Here is a 24347-nt window from a genome sequence, read left to right as displayed (position 1 = left end):
TCCCCCGTTAATCCTTGAAGGGGGAGGGAGGGGTACATGTACACGCAGGCTACGCCATTTTTCGCTTGCGAACCATACTCAGGGTAACTCAGACTGCATTTGATCACGGGCTGTTTTATCTCGCGCACAGTAGGCACAGCCTACTCTGCGTGTCAGGGGTCTAAGGGACCGGTCATTATTTATCGCCTGGGGGGGGTCGGAGTATTTAGGGGGGGATCACATGGTTTTTTGAAGACCTATAGGGGGGATCAGCCGTAATTGACAAGCATAATGGGGGGGATCAGACCAAAAAAAAAGGAATTTTAGGTCTGTTTACCTCGACAACTATCGGGGTGCATCAGAACGAAACAAAGAGCAAGCGCCCGGTGCAGCATACTTCCGAAAGATCGAATCGTTTATGGAAGACCACTATATTCGTGGAGAACTTTTTATGGAATTCTGTCGTGATGCCTGTAAAGAGTCAAGAGAAGAAAGTTCCAATCTCTGTTCCTGGTGTTCTAACAATAGATGGGTCGGTCCAGAAACGGAAAGAATTCCGCAACCTGTACCAGATTCAAACAATCCTGGACATTTCATGGATATCTATCAGACGGAATCGACGGGCAGGACACCAGATGATTACCTTCCAAGAAAATGTATTAAAGATCTGTACGAGGAACATTCTGACAGTATCAGAAACGATCAGGATACCATGAAGAGCTTCTGCTCAAAATGTAATGTGGAAGAGAAGCACGTCATTGCATATGTTAATCATTTGAAGGATATTGAGATCCGAAAGGACATCAGAACAAGAGCAGCTCAGGAGCGAAGAAGGCAAGAGGCCGAACGAACGTACAAGGACTTTCAATGGGATAACCTCATCGAGGGTGGCAAAGTTGAAAAGTTGCGGGTAAGAGAACTAGACCTGTATCTCAACAAGCATGGTTTGATGACTGTGGGTCGGAAACTTGACAAAGTGAAGGCCATTCGATGTCACTATTACCGACAGAATAAAGAGACTGTGATAACAGAAGAACTGTCGAGTGATGAAGATGACGTGGAATCCGAGGATGAAGAATCCGAAAGTGGAGAGGCAGAGAGCGACGATGACTATGTTTTCGTGGATTTGGATGAACAGCCTGAGATTGGCACTTCCTCGACAATTCAGTTCGTATCTGACGAGCAAATATTTACCGTTGTGGTTCAAGGTCCATGAGACGTAAGTACCACTATTAGAATATCACTTGCATATTCAAAAAGTTATTTGGCGGTGACTGGGAGAAAAGGGGGGGGGGATCATGAAACTTTCCACTACCGATAAGGGGGGATCTCTAAAAAACTAGATACTCTACGGGGGGATCAGGTAAATGCTCCGATGTGACAACAAAAATACTCCGACCCCCCCCCAGGCGATAAATAATGACCGGTCCCTAAAGATCATTATCATAAGCGTAGGCGTGTGCCGTAAAAAAAAAATAATAATAAATAAATAAAAAAAAGAGAGAGAAAGAAAAATAATATAAAAGTTGAAGAAAAAAATGGATAGTAAAAGCGAGAATTATAACGTGTAGGCATCCTTACCTTTATTCCACAGCCGTGTTATCGCTTATAATCATTTAAGGAGGCTATCGTATGCATCTGTAATAATATTATGGTGCGAAAGAAGAATACCAGAAAGAGCCTCTAAGAATATGTTGAATCTTCAAGTTTGAACTGGACTACTGACAACAAAGCACAAGGTTTGCATTTTATGATAGGAATTAAAAAGCCTTTGAATGGGAAACGTAACTGGACAAGAAAACTCGCCCTCCGTTACGTAGCACTGAAAGGAAAGGCTGCAAAGGAGACTATTGGGCATAAAAACCCGTTAAACATTACTTCTAAATGTCAGATTCCTTTGATCTCTGACTAACCTAATCGCAGTATTTCCAAATATAACATCGTGCCATTTTATAACAAGACTTTCTTTAATGATTGACAAGATCATTCCCATGTAAAATAATAGTCAAATGCAATAAAAAAATTCCTCTGTTTTCCATCAAAAAAGGTAACTTCATGCATTTTTCAACAGCATCGACTGTTCTCAGCTCCTTATTTTGCAAAGTTCATTGCACGGAACACTTTAAATGAAAAACACATTGACTTTCTGAGGGCAACAGTCGTTCCTTCGCTCCTTAGCATCTATCCCGTAATAATTTTGCATCCTTTGGGCTCAAGCTAAGAAATAAAGGAAGCTGAGGGTAATTTACGGGAATGAGCTGCTCTTGAGCTCAAAAATGACTGCTTTTCTGATTTCACTCGTGAGACGAAACTAGATCTCTGTTCTTCAATATAAGAATTCCGCCTGATTATAAAAGTTTCAGATCATCACCCTCTCGTAAATACGAGGACGGTTGTTCTTTCGGTGGAAGCTCAATCTCGCCTACAATTTCTTGACATGGCTCATGAGAATTTTTTAAAATTGGCATTTCATACCCAACGCTAATCAGATCAGCGAGCCAAGCTTCTGTCAAGAAGGCGTCATCAGTCTTCCAAAAGCCCTCTTGAACCATTGCTATGCTCAGATCTAGAACTCTGCTGAAGAAATCGTTTTCGTCAGATCTCCATTTTACCAGAAATTCTACCAAGCGCCCAGCATCATGGTAGAGCAGTTTCTCTTCGATGAAATCATCAAGATAATTGTGAGCATTTCGAAACTGAACAGCGTTTGGCGGGAAAAACGACAGCTGCGATCCAACATCCCATAGCAACCGCTGTGCCCAGTAACCACGCCAGATATCACATACTCGAAATGACACGGTGATTGGCAGCAACATGCCCCATAAGGCTTTGTAAAAGAACAGCGTGTTTTGTGAGTTAAATGGAGCCATCGTGTTTGGAGGAAGAACAACAGGAGGTGCGTCAGCATCAAACTCTACTTTCAAGTCTACACCTTTGTCTTTTCTTGTTAAACGAAATATGGCGTCCACATCCGGGTCACCATTAACTACGCCCTGTTGTATGGATGTGTCCGCCCCTCTGCATTTGAGGAAGTTGTGTGATGAGCGATCAGCAATGTGCTCCAATGGGTACCCTCTAGGCCAAATAGTAGTCTGTCCAAAGTGTTCATAAGGATTTACCACCGTAGAATCCGTTTTGTACACATAGAAATCACCGGTTTCCAGCTGATGGTGGAAAGCAATATCTTCACTTGCTGGCGAGTTGTCATCATCTGTTTCATAAATGATTTTTGCTCCATGTTGGATGGCATACAGATAGCCGATGTTTTTACGACCATAACTGTTATAGGGCAGCAAATCATGAATGCGATACCCTAAAGTCTTTTGTTTTTCAATGCTGAGGAAAACACAATTGGGATAACTGTAAAAATAGAAAAAAGAAACGTCACAATCAACTGAGTGGAGAAAGAAGTCAAGGATTGCTTCGAGTTTGCTTTACTCTGGTCTGTGATTGGTCTAGAAAACTCACTCTATGCACTTAACCAATCAGACGCCAAAGTAAAACCAACTGTGACTTGATCGTGAGTGTTACTAAATTGCCAATCAGTAAACCGCGGAACCCCCGGAATCTGCTGAACCCCATACTTTTTTTGTAAAAGAAAAGAAGTCAAATAAATTAAAAACAAAAAGACCTTGATGCTTATTGAAAGTTCGTTTCCAGCTAAAATGAAGATAATTTTAGGAGGAAATATATATATTTTTTTATCTACCTTGACGTCCAACCACAGGATACCCAAGCTCCTACAGTCAGCCTCGACTGTGGATATGCAAATATGATATGCAAACGTCTATCATTTTTGTTTCTGGTTCAAAAGAAAAGGTTGGAAGTAAATGTGGGTGAAAAGTGAAATTTACTGTCTTTCGTTGTAAATATTAGAAAATCAAGGCAATACTGTCTTAATGAAAACATTAACGATTCCCTCTTTATCAAATGAGACAAACGGGAACGAGTTTTGAGTGATATAACTAAGCCAAGCCTGCCACCGTCATTTTAGATCTCCGCCTGGGTAGATTTAAGTCACGTGCTAGGCAACGTATAATCAATAACAAGATAGAATTTCATTTCAGGCCTATTTATCAATTTTGTGGTGTGTAACTTTCGCATTTTAGTACGTTGTATGTATGTTGAATCTTCAAACTGTCTTGAAACTTACAAGAAAATTGTTCTTTAAAAATTCACTGAAAATCGGTAGCTAAAATTGTTTGTCTAAGTGTTATTTGATTTTCGTGTTAACTTGTTATTTAGTCAGTCGCCGGCATCTTTTGTTGCTTCACACAGGAAAAGCACACGCGACGAAACGTAATGATCAATTTTGTCCTCAATCTCACGCTATAACAGAAAAAGCTTTTGAACATCTGTAAACTCCGAGCGCTTCGCAGTAAGTGATATTTTCAATGAATCTTCGGATTGTTTTCAAGTTCAAGGATTGTAAATTACAATTTTATGAAAAACGAAGGTTGTTGTTATTTCAGTGTGAATCCTTGAATGCTTGCCAGTCGCTGGCGCCGCTTGTTGAAACTAAAACGAAAAAAAAAACTCTTTTAAGATTATCATTGGCTTCTTTTTCACCCCACCACTATTCTTAGTAACAAAGGTCGCCATTTCGTCTGTTTATTGCTCGCCAAAAACTATCAAATGTACTCAAAAGCCTAAAATCTAAAAAAAGTTTACAGGAATCGACCAATCGAGCGAGCGAGCGAGCGAGCGAGCGAATGCTATTCCCAACATCGTATCTATAACTCGCTCTTGCGCATGCGCGCAATTCACGAGTTAAAAAGGGCTGATACAGTTCATAAAGAAATCAAGAGTTTTTTTTTGTACAAGAAAAATATACGGATTTTGACAACAAAATAAAATATATTAACAAAACAAGAAAGTTAAGATTTCCACAAAACATCTAAAATCATCATTCATCACTTGGATGGTTTATTTGGACCCAACACAGTGACCAGCTCCCAGTTGGCTCGTTAGCTTAGTTGGTAGAGCGCTGCACCAGTATCGCAGAGGTCCTGGGTTCAAATCCCGTACAGGCCTGAATTTTTTTCAGGTCCAATTATTGACTACTAGTTCAATAGTGTTCTTAGTTGCGAGGATCTCTTAATTTCGAAACAAAATCCTATTTGAACAACAAACTCCGATTTTATCACGAAAAACACCATTTTTTCCCCCGAGTCTTTTTAGCTTTAGAGACACCTGTTGACTCTGTTGTTGTTGTTGTTTAAAATTGTAATATACAAATCTTAAAATGAACAGATCATCCAAGTAACAAAATATTAACAACATACCTCCAATCCGTAGGTGTTTTTGTGTCACCGACTACTACAACCTTCCAGTCTTTCATGCCCGCTAACTTCTTCACATCTGCCGTGGGTGGGTTTACAGTGGTAAGAACAATCCACTTCTCGTGCATTTCATCTTCAGGGGGCCGAGATCTCCGTGGTATATTATTCCAGGTAAAATCCACCGTCCGCTGTCGCAATTTTTTGTCACTTTTAAACGTCTGGGGATTGGAAAACTTTCCCGACACTGAGCTATGAACAATAACAGTTTCCTTTACGAAGAAAAGCCGATATAAAAAGAATAGAACAAAAAGTTGCAGTGAAATCCCTAGAAAATGGTATTTATTAACCATTTTCATGGGCAAGTATAAGTGACTAGATCTCTGTCTTTCTCTGCACCGGCAAAGAGAGTCGATCTAATTTGCATTACTAAAGAGATTTAACGACATTCAGTCCACTTTGTGAAAAACCTCAGAACATTCTTTTCGAGTCGCTCGCAAAAAACCATGGAAACGATTCCTGCTGAGTCACTTGTAATTGGTTTACTTGCGAATAGGGGTTGGTTTGGCTATACAGAACACTGAAATTGTTCACGGAGCGCTTGCGAAAAGCTTTATCAAACTTTCGATGGCCGTCGAAATCACAGTGGGTGTCGATTCCTTCTTTAATTCATGGCTCGAGAACAAGCCACAAATCATGGAAGAGCACCTTCAAGAAAAGAAAAGGAGTATTTTGGAACGGATAAATTGATTTTGGAACATTTATCAGCGATTCGTAACAAGAATAATTTTTAAATAGTACTCGTTCCTATGGTGACGGTTTGACAAAGAGCTTGTAAAGAAGATTTCCAACGGAGGTAACGAAGAAAGAAGCAAGACTTTGAAACGTCAACAGTGTTTTCTTTTTCTTTTTTCTTTTTTCCTTCACCTTATTTCCGTACTTTGTGAACTCTAACTTTAAAATCGGAAGAACATCAGCCATGCTAATAAATCAAATAAATTACACCCTTTAGAAAACCAAATGTTTAATTTCCTTTAACAGTTGATGGTGTTTTAGCCTCCTGTTTAATTCCTTGCTGCGAATTACTTCTAAAACACTACTGTTGCAAATTTTTTTTCATAGCTAACATTGAAATACTGAATTACGTATGGGAGAGTGATGATTCACTGGACTGCAACAAAGACAAATTACGGCGCTACAATTAAAACCATTTGTCGCTCATCATTCTCCGTGTTTTGAGTCCCTCGCTGATTAGGCCTGGTAGGTGGTTGAGGATACGGAGCCTCCATGCCCAGTCCAGTTGGTGTGCACAAAATGACCGGGTTTGCTTAGCAACTCGTAAGTATGGGCACCAAAATAGTCACGTTGCGCCTGCGATAACAAATAAACACGAACTTCTTTACAATCAGCGGAATTACAACGCAAGCGGAAATGAGAGAGAATTTTGACGATTTCCTATCGCCATGGATGTACGAGAGTCCTTGTGGCATTAAATTTCTTTAGTTTTAACCACTGGAGTGTGTAGGGTTTGATGATTCTAACGTTTGATCTCAGTTATCGAACTTTTTACTAGCATTGTTTTTCGTGTTTCTTTAATCAGTGAGTCTACTTGAGTGATCTTGTTCAAAATTGTATGTGTTTGTTGCTTGCGTTACAAAGTCGTAAAAATAAAATGCTATTAGCACAGAATTTAGCCTTTACCTGAATAAGATTGGCTGGAAGGCGGGCCGATCTGCAAACAGAATGAAAACATAAAAATATTTATCTGTGGATTTTCTTATTCTGTTCCTAAATATTTATGCATTTCACTGATTTAAATCTAAGAGGAGTAACGTTTCATTTAGCAAGGGTGATCACTTAAGTTAACTTCACATCATCTTTATAATTCATAAGAATAGAAATTAAGTTACCTATAGCCATCGTAAAAGGCAAGTGCTGTGCTGAATGCTGGAGTAGGTATCCCAAGAGTCACAGCAGCAGCAACCACTTTTCGCCAAGAATCCTACAAAAATGAAAGAAATGCAATCAAGAAATTAGCCAAAGAAAAAACCACGTCACCTTGATCACATCTCTTGCCACACTTCATATATTCGAATTATAACATTCAAATACATCAAATTTGAAATTTGATTGTTCAAACATTTGTTCTAAGTCTTTATTAGAACGATGGCAACGTTTAAAATGGGAAAGAAATTCGTTAATGTGATGGTTTTGCTTACGTAAGACCAAATGAGCTCTAAGACTGCTTTAAAATGCTGTCGCCAACTTCTCAACCAATCAGATGGAACTTTTTTCACTCTCGCTTTCATGCACTCAAGGCCGGTTACGAGTTTCAACGGAAAGATTTCATTGGCTCTTTCGAAAATGTCCTTCTTTCGGATTGGCTGTCAAAGGAATATTTAAAAACGAAGCTGTGCATGGCTTACCTGGCAATTGTGAATGGCATCTTTGAAGAAATCGTCTAACAACAGATTCTGAAGAGAAGGATTCTTGATAAATGCCTCCTTGATGTTACCCAGGAAAACACTGCAAATAAACGAAAGAGAGAGAATTTGAAAAGGTTATGAACAGTGACGAGGTAAAATGGGAGATTTCTTAGTACCACTTGTTGAGAAGGAAGTAACATCAACATGAACGATAAGCTTCTTTAATAGGTTTACCAGCCGATTGCACTTTAGTGAACATGAAGCTCTACGATAATCTTACTCCGCAAGTCCAACAACTCCTGGCGGATACAAAAAAAAAAAAAATCAAATTCGTGATGGTTTCAGGTTTTGTTGGTGTAAGAGCTTTACCATCTATCTATGGCAAACCGAAGACTCCCGCCCCATCCAGTTCAAAACCTTTGACGACCTCGAAGGATTTGCTTGACAAGAGAGCCTTCCCCTACGCTAAGTACTCTGAAGGTTGTAACTGAATAATGTAATTCAATTTGTTGCCTCTATGATGGCTGACGAGACACCTTTTCAATCTCTGCTCTCTTTAATCACTTGAATGATAGTTTGCTCCATATACTTTAAGTTCTCATCAGCTCTTTGTAATATTTCCTTTGCTCTGATGGGATACGATACTCAATCGAAATGCGCTCTAAGTAGTTATAACAAATCTTTTGCCAATGCCGAATGTTCAGAAAAAGACAAGGATATCAAAAGTAATCAATTTACCCGCAGAGACTCATAAACAAGAACACACCGCCGGATTTACCTCCTTATGATGCAGCCTCCCCTCCACATGAGAGCAATACCGCCATAATTCAATGTCCAATTAAACTCTTTGGCTGCCTCCCTCATCAACATGAAGCCCTGAGCATAGGACACAATCTTCGATGCATACAGAGCCTGTTCAATGGATTTAAATAAATTCATTACAACCAGAAATTAGATTATTTTTCACTCAAGTTGCTGAACCTTGCTAAGGTGTACTAAGTTTTGAGTGAATAAAATGTAAAGTGTGTGGTTGTGGCTGACTCTTGCGCAAAGGAAAGTATCTGCTTGTATTTGTATATCGTACATACAAAATATCAACTTCATGCCTCTTGTGTTGTTATTTCTGGCCGGGAGCTATCCTTCCATATCCTTCTCTTCAGGTCATGTTACTATACTTTGAATCACTTAACTCTTTGACTCTTAAGAGTGATTAGCATCTAATTTCTCCTTACAGTATTAGAGAATACTCAAACTTATCAGGTGGAAGTTTTTATCTTGATCTAATATCAAATTATTGTAACTTATTTAGGGAGAAATGTGTAGCAGCAAGAGGGAAGAATTGGCAATCAGATCTTGGGAATTAATGGGTTAAGCTTACACCTCAGAACAACCCATCTGTCTTTAAGCTGTGGTTCACTTGTTATTAATTTACCTTTCTAATATGTTCAATAAATTCCTTTTTATCTCCTGTATACTTTGAGGTAGCAGGTCCTTTGAGATGTGAACTGGCTTCAACACGCTCTGCCTGTAGCGAGGAGAGGCAACGAGCAAACACAGACTCACCTATAGTACACACAGAGAAAACACTTCTTTAAAATAGGTGAAACACTGAATAAATTAAATTTGAAATAACTTATTATTACCAATGAGAGTGACTGGCATTCCATATTCTAAGGCTGAAATTGCTGTCCATTTGCCAGTTCCTTTCTGAATAAATAAAGAATTATTGTTAGTCACCATGATCAGATATTCTAGTCACATATTCACATCTAATAGCTACAAAAGTACCAAAACAATATCACTTTACCTGGCCAGCAGAATCTCTAATTTTTTCAACCAGAGGGGAGCCGTCAGAATCCTTGTAGGCAAGAATGTCTTTGGTAATTTCAATCAAGAATGAGTCTAGCTCTCCCTTATTCCAATCCACAAAGACCTGTCATGCAAACAGCACATGTTAATTGTTGTGGCTTCATTGTGTGGTTTGTTTTCAAATAAATAGAAAATCTTTATCCATCTCTTCAACAGTTGTTGACTACTTATTCGTGAATCCTTGTGACTGCCATCTAATTTCTCCTTACATTATCAACTCTGAATCACATATTGAGGTCACAAGATTAAGAGGAAATGATCACTTACTGAAAAAGCTCTGGATTGTTGGTTTAAGAAATTCTTCTCATCAGTATGTTGGGAAATGTATGGAGACCAGTATGGAGAATATGAATACTGATATTATGGTGTAAAAGGTTGACATAAGGTGATGTACAAACCTTGCTCATTTCATCTGTTGACATGCCAAGGGCATTCTTCATGAGGTGATAGGCTTCACAGATCAGCTTCAGATTACAAAAAGCAAACAAAAAAGAATGAATAAATAATAGAAAGCTTTTCAATGTTGACAATAAGCAAATCAAAGGGGCAGAATAATGGATCAAGACATCCTAACCCTGAGGGAATATTAAAAGCTTCAAAAGGGTTTTGCAGACCACAGACTAAGTCAAGGTTACAAATAAAGCAAGTGTTCTATTACATGAAATACAACCAAACCCCAAAGTGGTATGTGGTTACTTGCAACACTTTTCCAACCATAATGGTTTCTACTGGAGGCAATTTCTTGACCTTTTAGAAAATTAGTTGCTCACTTAAGGGAGTCAATTGTTAAAAATTGTCACTCTGAGTGAATCAAGAGCAGAAACCAGAGCCCAACTAAATAGCTCCTGATAAAATATCAATGGGATATGGAGCAATATTGTGAAAAAAGTACACGAGATAAAATACAAGCAATACAATTATGTTCATAAAAATATGAATCTATGCCATCCAAAATCCACACACCTAAATGACAAAGATAATAATTTTCACATACCTGCATATCTCCATATTCAATGCCATTGTGAACCATTTTGACAAAGTGACCAGCACCATCTCCTCCAACCTGAAAGAATGAAAACACACACAAAAAAACATTTTTTCACCCCATTTTTTTGGTGGGTTGATCAGACAAGTAATTCAATTAGTTATCTTACAGCTGTAGTGCCTTAGAGAACTTTAACATAGCCACATCTAAACACAAGGGGTTTGGAAAAATCAGAGCAATCCAACTGTTAGATAAAGTTAAGGTTTGTGCAACGTAAAAATACAAAAACACATCAAGATAATCTTGTATCATGTAACTCAAAAGCAGTAAAATCCAAATGTTTCCCTTACCCAGTCACAGCATGGCTCAGATCCAACTTTAGCAGCTATTGACTGAAAGATTGGTTTGATGTGTGCCCTAATGAACACAAAAGACAACAGTAGACAGTTAATATTCTCAGGACAATATATCCAAACACACATATAGTCATCAGGTTGATCAGCTTTATGTGGCTTAGCAACAACCTTGGGCCATGGGAAGATGAGTTAAAATGCTGCATATCTTCACAAAATAACAAATGAAAATGTGCCATCACATTTATAGATCATAGTAATAATTAATACTGCTAATACAATGTAATCTGTGTTAAAGAATGGAGGAGGCAAATTCAGGTGTTATGCCTTACTATCGAATCTAAGAACAGCAGAATTGATATGCCTTCTACCCCAGCATTCTATCAGGTTTCCTGTAAGGTTTGCATGTACTCGAGGTTTACCCCTAAATTTTAGGGTTGTCTAGAGCATCTCGTCAGACCTGACTCAGGGCTGACAAACAGAAGACATGCTACTCATTGAGCATCTAATAACTGGCATACAGAAGGGCCTCTATAACCAACTTATGCTAACACTATCAGGAGAATTGTTGGCAAGAAAAGAAAATTGAAGGGAACTAATGAATCATGATATTTTGAGTTATAAAATTGCTCTTCAAATGATGTAAAGTAGTTAAGGTTATAACTACAATATTGCTTCCTGGTGTAAAAGGACGTCAAATAGGGTAGAATAGGCAAGGGATGGAGAAGAATGACATGAATCATATAAATAATATATATATATCACAAACTTGAAAAATGTAGTCTCTCAAAATGCACCACTTTGTTGAAGCTAGGTGGGTAAATTTCTAAAAAAATTGTGGTTCTTTGTCTCCAGGGGGGATATTACATGATAATTTATTTTTTACAACTGAGTCAATAATGTAAATTAGCCACTGTAAAGAGTTTCTAGAGCTGATGTTGCAAGTGTTAGCCCTTTGTCACAGCATGATGGAGCTACTTTTGTGCAATGTGAAAGTCTCTAGCAAATGAGACATAACATGTTTGATCAGTTCATTTCAAGTATTGTGCACAACATACCATGCTGCATCTGATCCTCCTGGCATAAGAGAAGGACCATAACGGGCACCATCTTCACCACCACTCACTCCACTCCCAACAAACAACAGTTTTTTGGATTCTAGCTCCTTGCAGCGTCTCTGTTTTTCAAATAGTTTTGAAAAGTAAGACCAGTTTTTGTCTATGCTAATGATTGATATCCCCCAACCATTTATGTTTGATGCATATAAAACATCATAGCCTCTATATGGCCCAAAAATACATTCATACATTTTCCTTCCACAAAGCTTGTACTTTTCCCTAACCTAAGCCCTCAGAAAGTGTGCCATTTTTAAAACAGGTAAAATGCTGCTAAGAACCTTTTTTCCATTAAATGAAGGTCACTGAATTTATATTCAGTCCATTTTTTTTGGTCTGTTGAACAACACTTACAATTGAATCTCTGTATTCTGAGTTTCCTCCATCAATAATAATGTCACCTGGCTCCAGAAGTGGAACCTATTCAGATAGAAGTAGATGTCATGATGTGAATTTCTGTTGTATAATATTTGCAGTAGCATTCCTGCCTCAATAGAGTGACTAACTTCATGCTGTTTTGATGAAAACAATTAAAGGAAAATGAACCTTTATATAAAAAAAAACTATCAACCCTTAAACTCCCACGAGTGACCAGACAGAATTTCTCCTTACAATATCAATACAATATCAAACAAATAAGTGATGAGAATAAAGAAAAATATCTATTTGCGGATAATTAGTTGATCCAATATTTAATTCTCTGAACTAACATTATGAGAATTGTATGGTTGACAGTAAGGAGAATGACAAATTTGATCTGGAGTTAAAGGGTTAAAATCAAACCCTTGGTGATGAAAAGAAAAAAAAAGACCAAATTGACAAAAAACCCTTTTATCTCGTGTATTTTCACAACCGTGAAGAAATAATAAGAAAATCAACTAGTCTTGGATTATTGCTCAGCTGAACTTACCAGCTGTGCAATGAAATCATCCACAGCAGAACCAGCTTTAACCAGCATCATGATCCGTCTTGGTTTCTTCAACTTGGATACCATATCTTCCATTGACTTGGCACCTATGACTTTCGTACCTGGAGAGTGTGGTGTGTGCAAATGATAGTTGTTTAGAAGCAAGTCTAATATCCCACAGGATTTGTTATGGGACACAAGGGAATTAATTCAAATAAAAGAAATTTTCAAAGCAGATACAACAGGAGGTTCTGCAGGTGTGGGTCAGTCAATTTTAAGGGGAAGGGTAAAGTCTGTACCTGAGCCAAGTGGCATTATCTTAGTTTCCGTTGCATGAAGCAACTAGGAGTACTACTTCTCCCCCTGGATGGGATACCTGTCTGCCACAAGGTTCACCATTTTCATCGCACTTACCCTAAAGTTTGCTGGCAAAAATAAAGTACAATGACCAGGCGAGGTCTTGAACCTGGACCTATTGACCCAGAGTCCAGTAAACTTATCATATTATTAAGCCTCTGCATCTCCCAAAAATTTCTGGATGCATCCTTGATATCTTATATCCTACCAAATTGAATATCTACAATTGATAGAAGTACTAGTTTCCACTTAACTATACTTAAATGAAATGTTTAAGTTATATGCATGCATGCATGAGAAAAAAAAAACAATAACATTCATCAAATGAGGTTCTGGTGAACTTTCTTTTCCATAAGGTACACCAACCCACAAATGTAGCTGTCTGATACATGCCTGATGTCTGCATCAAGTGAGTGCCATATGATTGTAAAATGCACTTTGGTCTGAATTTCACTTGCACATAAGAAATCTTTGTTGAAGGCATCTGCCTATTGAAATCAATGTTTTCCAAAGATTATGTCTACATCAAATCATTACCTTTAGCTTCATTTGCTAAAAATCTGTCAACTTTTTCAACAGTTCTGTTAAAGGCACAGACCTTAAAAAAAAAAGAAAATAAATAAAATATCAATCTTCCATGAGTATAATTCAAAGTAAAATGATGTTACTTGTTTGTGGAAAAGAAAATAACCTTACTTCAAATTGTTAAAAAATCTTTTTTGTTTGGTTACTGTTTATCAAGAAACACATTTATGGATTCAAAATAGTTCATAAATTAATCAAAGTTTGTCTTCTTTTTGCCAATTAACAAATTTAAAATAAACAAGGATGACTTCCAAGAAACAAAATGATACTAGACAAAGAGTGATCCAAATTGAAATAAACTTGGAAAAAGAAAGGAAATGTTTTTCAAGTTAACCCTTATGAATTAAGTAAGCTTTAATCTTCATTAATTCTCCATCCATGCCTGTTTTAATTTCATACATTTAAGTTCTCCTACCTGATTGCAAATATTTACAAACTGAGAATAGAATCATTATGAAGAATTCAGAGTTTACTTTCAATCGTCTATTCTTTGACGTAAATGCTTAACATCCTTGTTTATTTGGCAGCTTTTTGTGAATGTTTGTTGACCTCTGTGAGTCATAGGTAATGAAATTGTCTAATGTCGCATGATGTCCACCCTTTAACATTGACAAAGCATGTCATGGTTTTCACTCAATACTTATAAATAGCACCAAGACTTTCTATGTAAAAGGAAAAAATTCCCTAAGGGTTTGTTGATAGAAAATTAAAAGAGGCATTCTGTTTAGACTTTCACGTGAAAATTGGTGACTGTATTTTGTATCATTTCAAATTCATAGAGAGCCCTGTAATTTATATGCAAAAACAAACTGCCCCAAAAAGTTCCTAAACGTGATATGCCAATATACAATGGTAACTAAATTTGACTACTTTGCACAGACAAGATCTATTGTGTTTATATAGTTAAAACTGATCAAGTCTGAGGGAATAGTCACTGACTTGCTTTCAATTAGTCATACAGGGAAAATACAGTTAAGGAGTTATCAAGTTCTTCTATTCATATCATTGAATATCATTATCTATCATTATCTATTAATATCACTGAATGAATTTTAGTTTGATATGTAACAAGAAGAAACCACAAAATGTCAAATAATCAAACAAATAATTTTCACTATGTCATTTTGCAAAGCCTCCTTGTCTGCAAATATTCAATTCAACTAGGTGTAAAATATTGGACCTAACAAAGGAAAAAAAACAATGGCTCGAAAAGTGTGCCATTGATTGCTATCATGTGATTGGCTATCTATATATCTTTCCAACTGATGTTGATATTAAGGGAAACCACAGGTCAAAGAGTCAGACTGCCTTGTTCTTTTCATTGCAACATGACGTAAAGCTAAGTTGAACAAGGAAAAAAGCAATGATAGTGATGTGTAACCAGTGAAGCGAGAATGATCTGTTTTTCTAAAATGGAAGATTTTGAACTAAAAGTTTACTTGAAACTCCTGCAAATACGAGCAAGACATACCTACATAACTCCAAAACATCGAAAGAATAAATGTTTAGCGCTTAGCGTAAATATTATAATAAATTACAAAGACTAAGAACAAAGAAAAAATAATTATTAAAAGCACACGAATAAATTGATGTCATGCAATCCTAAATTGTCAAAACTCACTTAAACTTGAGCAGTCATAAACTTTTAGCAAATTAAGAAGTAAAACTTACCACAAATCCATGATCGTTCATGTTTAGGATCAGGTTTTGACCCTAAAAGATAAGAAGAAAATCTCAGAGTTCAACTAGCTGTGTCGAAATTTGCACAATCATGTTTGGCCAAAATATTGACCAAGACAACTTCAGAATCTATAATTTTACTTACCATAACAGCCAAACCGATCAAAGCTATGTCTGCCCTGCGATGCAAATGAGAAGAGAGAACAGAAAGACGTTGAGAATTTTGACAATGTCTTAACATTTTGCAACTTTGGGCTAGACTCTTCGAACTCAGAGCTCCACGTCGAGCGAATGGAATGCCATTTTAGTACGAGATGATAGTTATTGAAGATCACGGGCTCATAACACGATTAGTTTACAGTAATGTCGAAACTTTTAACGAAAATGTCGTCGGGAATAACGAGTAAAGAAACAGAAATATTCACTCACTTTTGTTCAGCCATGTTTCTTTACAGTGATTACCAGGCGCTTGAGACTAGGATGTGCACAGCAAGTGCTGAAAAGGGTGGTTACATCACATCAATATTTATTAACCTGGAGGTATTTAATGACCGCGTTACACCAATCAAATTCTTTTAGACTGTAGCTTGTGCAACGAAGCGGGAAAATATCAACTGAGTAGTTTTACTCTGACTTCTAGTGTAGGATCAAGTTTGAATAAGACTTCTGCCTCGTTTGAACAAGAATATCAGAAAATTACGCTGGTTATAAGTTAAACATTGTACTGTACATCAGAACAACTGATGATTTTTAATACCATGTGAGATGCATGTGAAGTCAGTCATAATTCTCTTATCTCGTGCCGATCACCACTAGCTAATGTTTCTTCTGGATATGACCAGGTATCGTTTCATTTACTATGTTACCTATCTTTGCAGCACATAATTATTACCCATACCTCTTAAATAGATCTCTTTGAAATTATAAGGAAGAGAAAAGAAGGAAAATATTTTATATCACCCTGATTTTTGCGATACTCAGGAAAATTGTCTGTTTTTTTAAATGCTTTTAAAAATGTTAAATCCTTGTCTCTCTCTTTTTCAAAATTTCTCTCTTCCTTTGATTCCTTTCTTTTTCCATCCTCTTTATTTTCCCCGTTTAGTGTCGTCCGACCGACCCAAATTTTTGATATTTTCAAAATATGATTTTCAAAATAAAAAGAAAAAAGTAACGACGTAGTTAAACAACTTTTCACTTTAAATCATTCTTCAAATCTGAAAAATGAGCATAGCAACAGTTCAGAGAAAAACAGGAAAAAAAACAGGAACATTTTTTACAGTATATTGTGCATTTTGTTAATCCAAGTACGTAAATATTAACTTTTATCGTCATCCTCGATGTTAATCCACTGAGATATTAATGATAACTTTAAACGTCATCCTCATCGCCATGGCATGTCGCATAGGAGATTCGGTGGTTGATCAATTTTCCCACGTTGTCTTTATAATACATTAACACCTACCAACGTTTCCGCCATATTGAGTTTGGGTTCATGTCTTGTTGTTTCCAGGCTCCACAGCAATGATGCTGGGGTACCAGGCCTCCTATTCAGAGACTTCTTTCGTTTTTTCGGTTATTTTTTCAATCTGACCGACCGACCCAATATCAGAAAACGCATTCGACGCTAAACGGAAAAAAAGGGGATGGCCTTTTTTTTCAGTCGGAGCATCACGTTTTCCTTGATCTCTAACAGTTCTCTCCCTACCCACCTGTAACAACTATAGTAAAACGTTCTAAGAGTCAAGGAATGCAAGAGAATAAAAGGCCGGCGCCGGGTGATCGCACTTTACCATCGCGGAAATCCAAGACAAACAATATGACGTTTATCACTAAGAACACGAAAGTACCGCACATGCAACTCCGGAAGGTAACGATCAAACATAACTAAGAGAGCGCGCATCACTAACGTAACAATCAACCACAGAATCCGCAGAATGAACAAAGGGCACATCACTAATCTAACAGGCAAATATGAAACAAAAACAGAACACATCACTGCCATTACGACAGGAGAAACAAAGGAAGCTTGCATCACCACCGTTTCAATCAAGCAAGGCACAAACAGATCGCGAAAGTTGACGATCAAACACAAAGGAAGTGCACACCACCAACGTAACGACAGCAGACTGCACAACACTCATTTAACAGTTAAACATGATTCAGAAAGTGCGCTACATTAATATGCCAACACAAATCATAGTGTGCTACACAACCAAGGGTGATACTGAAAGCGCGCGGAACTAACGTAACAATCAAACACAATACAAACAGAACACGCAACACTTACAAAACATTCAAACGAAACAAAGATAGCGCGCGACACTGACGTAAATCGAGCAAAAGAGAATCAAATGCAAAACAAAGAGAGCGCGCGACACTAACGTAACAATCAAACGCAATACAAACAGAACACGCAACACTTACGAAACATTCAAACGAACAAAGATAGCGCGCGACACTGACGTAAGTCGAGCAAAAAGAGAATCAGATGCAAAACAAAGAGAGCGCTCGACACTAACGTAAAACAATCAAAAGAGAATCAAATGCAAGACGAGTGCGAGATACTTAAGTAACAAGAAAACAGGAACAAAGAGAGCGCGACACTTTAGTGACAGGGAAATGAAAACAGAGGAAGCTCGCGACATTAAAGTAACAAGAAAACAAACAAAAACAAAACAAAGCAAAAGAAACAAAAAAACAAACAAAACTAAAAAAAAAAAAAAAAAAAAGAAGGCGTTCACTAACCCTTTAAATCCTAAGAGTGACCAGCATATAATTTCTTCTTACAGCAACACTTCTGAACTAATCATTAAGATCATGAGAATAAAGGAAATAATCGCCAATCTCGGATGCGTTGATTGTTGGACAAATTCTCCTTGTTAGAGCCTTAAGATATGTCCGGAGAAGTGTATGGGGAATATGGATTCTAATGTTACCGTGCACAAGGTTCTGACAAAATAAATATTTTTTTCTTCGGCCATGAGTAAAACAAGTTATTCTTCGGAACTATTTCTTATTGAATGTTGTACGTTCGTTGAGCAAACAGCACCATGTTAAAACTCCATTTACGAAAAAAGATGCCTGACTCCAAACTCGGTAAAAATATATGTATTAAACTTGTTAAATAAACCACAACATTTGGTTGAAACAAAATCTTCCGAACTTCCTAAAATCCCAAACAAAAGGGTAATAAATTTTCGCGAACGAAAGATCAGAACGACTTATATCAACCCCGTGAAATAAACAGCAAAGTACGCGTAAAACGTCCATGTCAGTTTTCAATGTCAAGGTTACGGCTCTTTGACGTGATCAGCTAATTTGTGAAATCACGCGCCCCGCGCGCGAATACAAAAATAATAGAAAGAGGGGAGAGAAAGAGATAAATTGTAATTTAAAAGTCAAAAACAAAATAGATTTTCTACAAGTATCACCATTTTCTGTTTCTACTTCAATACAATTGTTACTGCATGTTACGGACTGATAAACATAAGACTGTTGACGGATAAGTTCCTTGTGAGCTACCGAAAAAAGTACAAGGGGAAGCCCTCCAGTGAATCACAGCTAATCCTGTGAACTGACCAAGGGTAAACAGGCGATTTACATTTAGTATCCAATCAAGGTCTTCTGTTTATTTAGACTTCAGAGCAAACTGAAAACCATCAATTGGATTCTAAAAGCATTAATTATGTATATAATCAAATTCTTGATTTGATGACTTTTATTATATCTGCTGTTGAAGTAGCAAATAACCATTGTGCTGGTCAATGAAAACTTGTTAGATACCCGTGATTGGACACCTAAGCCATTCTTTGCTTCTGTAACAGGTTAATGGGTTTCTATCAATTTGTTTACCAAATATTTGCAAATAACATAGCAGTTTCCACTGCAGAAGCTTCCACAGATGAAGACAGGACCCCCAGCTGAAGAACTCAGGAGTAATTTCAGAGCCATTCTTTGCTTCTGTAACAGGTTAATGGGTTTCTATCAATTTGTTTACCAAATATTTGCAAATAACATAGCAGTTTCCACTGCAGAAGCTTCCACAGATGAAGACAGGACCCCCAGCTGAAGAACTCAGGAGTAATTTCAAAATGGACCTCACACTTAAAATGTTTCTGAATATTTTTCCAGTCTCTTCCACACCTATGCTCTACTAGGCATAGTCATCATTGTCAAAAATTAAATCCTTACTCTAAGTGTCTGCCCTTCTTTCATTGCCATGTCCTTAAAAGCTTGTAATTAAATGTCTTCTGTCAAAATACCACCTGTGCTTTAGTGTGGTTCTTCCACGATTGGATCTGCCTGGTTGCTGACATCTTCAATCACAGTCTTGTGTTTAATAGCTGGCTTGGTTGAAAATCCATTGTTGTCATGTGCAGGTAAAACATATTCAATTGCTGGAACTTCTTGTGAAAGTAGATGATCAACCATAGCAATGTCTTTGCTGCGTCGCTCTACATCTTCAGCCTTTGTCCAAGACATGTCTGCTTCAAGCCGATAGGCTCCCAAGGCCTCGTGTGGACAGCTTGAGCCCCATTCCTGTGGTAAAAAAAAAGAAAAAAAAACTTGTAATGATCAATTATGAATGTTTTTTAATTCTTACCACATTTTGATATTATTTGTGATCTACTACTGAACAGATGCACAACAACATGAAATCAATTTGTTTACCCTTTAACTCCCAGTTCAGAGAATCTTGTGTTGGATCAACTAAATATCCCCAAGTGGATATTTCTCTTTATTCTTATCACTTATCTGGTTGACATTGTATTGATGTTGTAAGGAGAAATTCTGTCTTGGTCACTAAAGGGAGTTAGGGGTTGATAGAACCTGCATTTTGATTGGTTCTTAATTCTGATCTATTTGAGGATATATGTATCACAGATAACATCATCATTAATAATTTTCTTTTCCTAAATCATATCAACAAATAGCTTCCATTTGCCATGTCTCTATTCAGTAACAAATCACAAAAGGCTTAAATGTGTGGTAAGAGCATCAGCCATACAATCCACTGTGTCATGCGAGTCACTTATTATTTTTCACCAAATTTTTATGTCATTTGTGATCTTACACTGAACAGATCAATGGCAACATGGAGTCAGTTAATCAAATATCTAATGTGGAATAATCCACAATCATCTACAGTTTATGATATACTTGCTACTTAACTAAGATATCAGTGCTTTCCTCAACATATTGATCAATAACCCTTTACACCTTACCAACAGTATGCATATTCTCCATACTGTTCCCTATACATTTCTTGTGGTTCTGACAAGGAGAATTTGTTAAAAATCAAGAACTTCTTTATCAGATGATCATTTCCTTTACTCTTGTGACCAGCTTTTTGATTCAGGAGCAATGTTGTCAGGACAAATTATATAATAAGCTCAGTTATGCACACATTCTGATTGGTTCTCACTTATGATCTATTGGAGGACAGACATATAGATGAGGTCATCATTAAAACTTTTTTTCTGTATATTTTAATTCTTTATTATACAAAACAAATAGATGCAAGTCACTCCTTGGTGTCAAAGGGTTAAGCAATCTCCAACAATTCCCTAATTTGCCATAGGAAAGGTGGGGTGAGGAACAAATGGCTTTCACTGCAACTCAAGACAAGACAGCACAGTGAACAAGATTGTTTGACCTCTGACAGAGAGATTGGATATAACTACTCCACAAATATGCAGGAAACAGCTGACCAGCACTCTCCTAAGTGCAACCTTGCCTACACTAGCTTTGGGCTCATGGAAAAAAATTCTTAGAGTTGTGGTTGGATAATCTAGTGCCAGAAAAATTCAGAATTGAAATTTAATTCACAAGAATGTCTATACTTTAGTTATGTTTTCCTACACATAATCCTTTGAGAGTGTAAAGTAGTCTTGTTACCTTTGGTGATAGAATGGAGAAGTATGTTGTTCCATTACTTCGTCTATACAAGTAATACATTTGGCCTGGTCTTTTCTTGAAGTTACAAGCAGCATGGTGAAGTTCTGCATCCCTTTTTGTTTCTTCTAAAACTTTCCTTGCCTGAAAAAAAGGTTTAGCACATTTTTTACTGTTTGATTGAGGGAATCCATGAAAAAAAAATTCCATACAAGCACAACTGCATTTTGTTTTTGTTTCAATGAAGCATCCAGAAATACTACTCTTAACATCACACATTGCTCTTTGATAACTGTATCTTGGAAACAATAGTTAAAATAATAATGCTTAGCTTGAGATGAAAAAAAAATCATCAAAATTGGCCCTCAAAAGTCTTCCATATCTTAATGATTGTACACTAACAATGCAGACATTCTATAACAATAGCAACAACGTAAAACTCATTTGGTGCAAAATAAAGTTTGTAGGGAGTAGGAAAGAGGAGGGGGGGAAGAGAGTTAGAAAAATAAAAGAACTGAAGAAAAGCATGAACCATACATGTCAGTAAGGATTTATGGTCATTACATACTTTTGATTACTAGTAACATGTTTAAAGAGATATCCCCTGCTAAGTTTGTCGAAAAATCTAGAAGACAAATAGAAAATAAATTCCAAAATGTAAGTCTGTAGAAACCTTACTTGTTCCTGAAGATGACGGATCTGCTCTGCAATCAATATCAGTTTATTACTTGCAGCACACCTGACAAACTGATCTGCTTTTTGTACTTCTTGGGCTAACACCACCAAGTCATATGGATCACCATGTCTGTGAACACGGTCAGGGTTTACAAGCTGCTTGGTAGCTGCTGACTCAGGGTCATCAACAGTATGGGGAGTGAGTGCTGACAATACAAATGTTTGAGTGATCAGTACTAAATGTGCCAAAAAATACAGGGCTTTCACACCCAGGGTGGATCAAAACAGAATTTTGCTTTACAGTTCCAATACAGTTTTAAGCAGAAGGTTGATGAGAAAAGAGAAACTTATCTATTCACAGATATTGTTTGATTTAACACCAAATTCAAAAAGAAAGGGCTAAGAAATAATAGGAAGGTAGGTCATTGTAAATGTTATGTTGTTTTGTCAGATTGGATGCAAGACTGGAACCTGTTCTGTAAAAATATCTCAAACATTTTGCAAAGTTTGCAAACCTAATGGCACAATCTGAATATGGAGTCAATTCACAGATATAAACCTGTTATTAAAAACTTGGGAATAGCTGTGATAAAAATTTCTTTGATGGTTTTTCAATAATTGCATAATTAGCAATTATGATAAAATGAAGTTAAAGTTAGTGGCTAAAGATGGCCGACAAGCTAGCAGTTTTAGCTTGTCACTAACTCTTATAACTGTGAAAATATGTTGGGTTTTGAACAATTTTTTTCTCCAGAGGTGAACAGAGTTGTTAGAATAAAATGATGAAACCAGTTGGTACAATCTCTACAATTATACTAAAAAAAAAAAAGGAAAAAAGGGTGTGAATCCTTCACCTTTAGGCATAAACCACAGTATCACTGGTAAGGGAAAAGTGTATCTACTATTTTGGTTCTTTTTTTCCAGTAAACACATGTTGTCTGATTAGGTCCCCTCTGAAGGGCATATATTAGAATATTCCATCTCACTGAGGAAGGTGACAAACGATTACATGTGATGTCTGATTAAGGCCAAAATAAATATGTGATGTTTAAATTTATGAATTTGTGAACCAGTGTGAGGTATAATTTGCCCCCTGAAATGTATGATGTAATCAATGAATTTTTTCTTCCATTTTGTGAAAACCTTAAGATTTCCTGAAACCTCACACACAAGGAAAGAAATTTGAACTTCTCCATTCTAACCTTGCGACACATGAAATGCTGTTTTAAGTATACATCAAGCCTGGATTTTTCTAAAAATTCATGAGTAAAACAGGATTAGTACTCGTCTTCGCTATCCTCACAGAGATGAAAAACACACGGTCCCTGTGCTGATTCCAGAGGGGTGGTTTATCTGGTTATCAGAAACTCGCGTAAAAACAATTTACTCTGTACACGGACTGTATATTTTGTCTCTTAAGGTACCCCTAATCTTACTTACACAATGTGAATGAAATAAAATGTTACGTCACAGGTTTTTGACCCCAGATTTTTAAGCATCACTTAGGCTTAAAACAATCGTCACATTGTACATGGCTCCTGGTTTGTGTTAAAAAAACAAAAACTGTCCACTGTTTTCCGAACAAATACAGTGGCTTTTGGTGAATCTTTTTTGTAAGTGTTACGATGACACCAAATACAAACATGATTTCGAAAACTTTACTTCCCGGAAATGTCGAGGCCCCAATACGTTTGTAATTTCCGTTAAAATACTCACCCAACACTGCAGGATCATCCATAGCAAGGAAATACTCCAATAAAACGCTAAAAAAACGTCTAAATGATGCCACAACCCAACTGAAGGATAGGAAACTTCGGCTTCTTTCTTACGCAATGAAGACTTCAGTGATTTTCCTTACACTCTAAGAAGCTGGGCTCTAATCACCGCTGTACAATTTTGGCACATAATATTTGTGGTGTAGCCGTCATATAGTAGATTAACAAATTTTACCGTGTTTCCTCGAATAGTTGCCCACGCCAGAAAAAGTGTCCTTCCCCGAATAAACACCTACCCTTTTGGCCAAAATGTCAAAAAGGCGCCTCCCTCGAATAAGCGTTCCTCCCCTTTCCTCACTTTCTCAAATTAGTCGGAAAACCTGTTTCTATTGCCAATTTATTAATAACTTTTTAAACTTCAACTACAACTGAGTCTGTTCAGAAAAGTAGTTTCTTTGCCGTTTACTCGCTTCAACCTATTCCTTGAGTGTGTAATCTGTTCCCTTAACTTTTGTCCTATTGCCGCG

At 37.1% G+C, this 24347-nt stretch overlaps 3 protein-coding genes across 4 annotated transcripts; all 3 read right to left on the bottom strand.

Annotated features, from left to right (window-relative positions):
- Positions 1–1662: 1662 nt before the first annotated feature.
- LOC113672181 (uncharacterized) lies at positions 1663–5750 on the bottom strand. 2 transcript variants are annotated; one of them, XM_089181052.1, is made up of 3 exons: positions 5265–5750; positions 3689–3781; positions 1663–3339 (listed from the first exon to the last, which is right to left on the bottom strand). In XM_089181052.1, the coding sequence occupies exons 1-3, from the start codon at positions 5615–5617 to the stop codon at positions 2328–2330; spliced, it is 1458 nt and encodes a 485-aa protein (XP_089037178.1). In that variant the 5' UTR covers positions 5618–5750; the 3' UTR covers positions 1663–2327. The 2 variants fall into 2 exon arrangements, with proteins under 2 accessions (XP_089037178.1, XP_027044261.2); XM_027188460.2 differs by lacking the exon at positions 3689–3781.
- Positions 5751–6265: 515 nt separating this feature from the next.
- On the bottom strand, positions 6266–17021 carry LOC113672178 (6-phosphogluconate dehydrogenase, decarboxylating). Its single transcript, XM_027188455.2, has 18 exons — positions 15965–17021; positions 15681–15714; positions 15527–15568; positions 13808–13868; positions 12917–13035; positions 12361–12426; positions 11950–12068; positions 10889–10955; positions 10548–10616; positions 9952–10017; positions 9492–9617; positions 9328–9391; positions 9117–9247; positions 8463–8596; positions 7685–7784; positions 7169–7260; positions 6960–6990; positions 6266–6629 (listed from the first exon to the last, which is right to left on the bottom strand). The coding sequence occupies exons 1-18, from the start codon at positions 15976–15978 to the stop codon at positions 6510–6512; spliced, it is 1455 nt and encodes a 484-aa protein (XP_027044256.2). The 5' UTR covers positions 15979–17021; the 3' UTR covers positions 6266–6509.
- A 2116-nt stretch (positions 17022–19137) lies between these two features.
- LOC113672182 (uncharacterized protein C1orf50 homolog) lies at positions 19138–24006 on the bottom strand. Its single transcript, XM_027188461.2, has 4 exons — positions 23822–24006; positions 22109–22311; positions 21434–21574; positions 19138–20074 (listed from the first exon to the last, which is right to left on the bottom strand). Exons 1-4 carry the CDS (start codon positions 23841–23843, stop codon positions 19808–19810), a joined length of 633 nt encoding a protein of 210 aa, XP_027044262.1. The 5' UTR covers positions 23844–24006; the 3' UTR covers positions 19138–19807.
- Positions 24007–24347: the final 341 nt, after the last annotated feature.

This window comes from Pocillopora damicornis, chromosome 8, assembly GCF_964200805.1.
Source record: "Pocillopora damicornis chromosome 8, jaPocDami1.2, whole genome shotgun sequence".
Lineage (NCBI taxonomy): Eukaryota > Metazoa > Cnidaria > Anthozoa > Scleractinia > Pocilloporidae > Pocillopora > Pocillopora damicornis.
The sequence above is the reverse complement of the archived record's forward strand: the minus strand, read 5'-3'. Positions and strand labels throughout refer to the sequence as shown.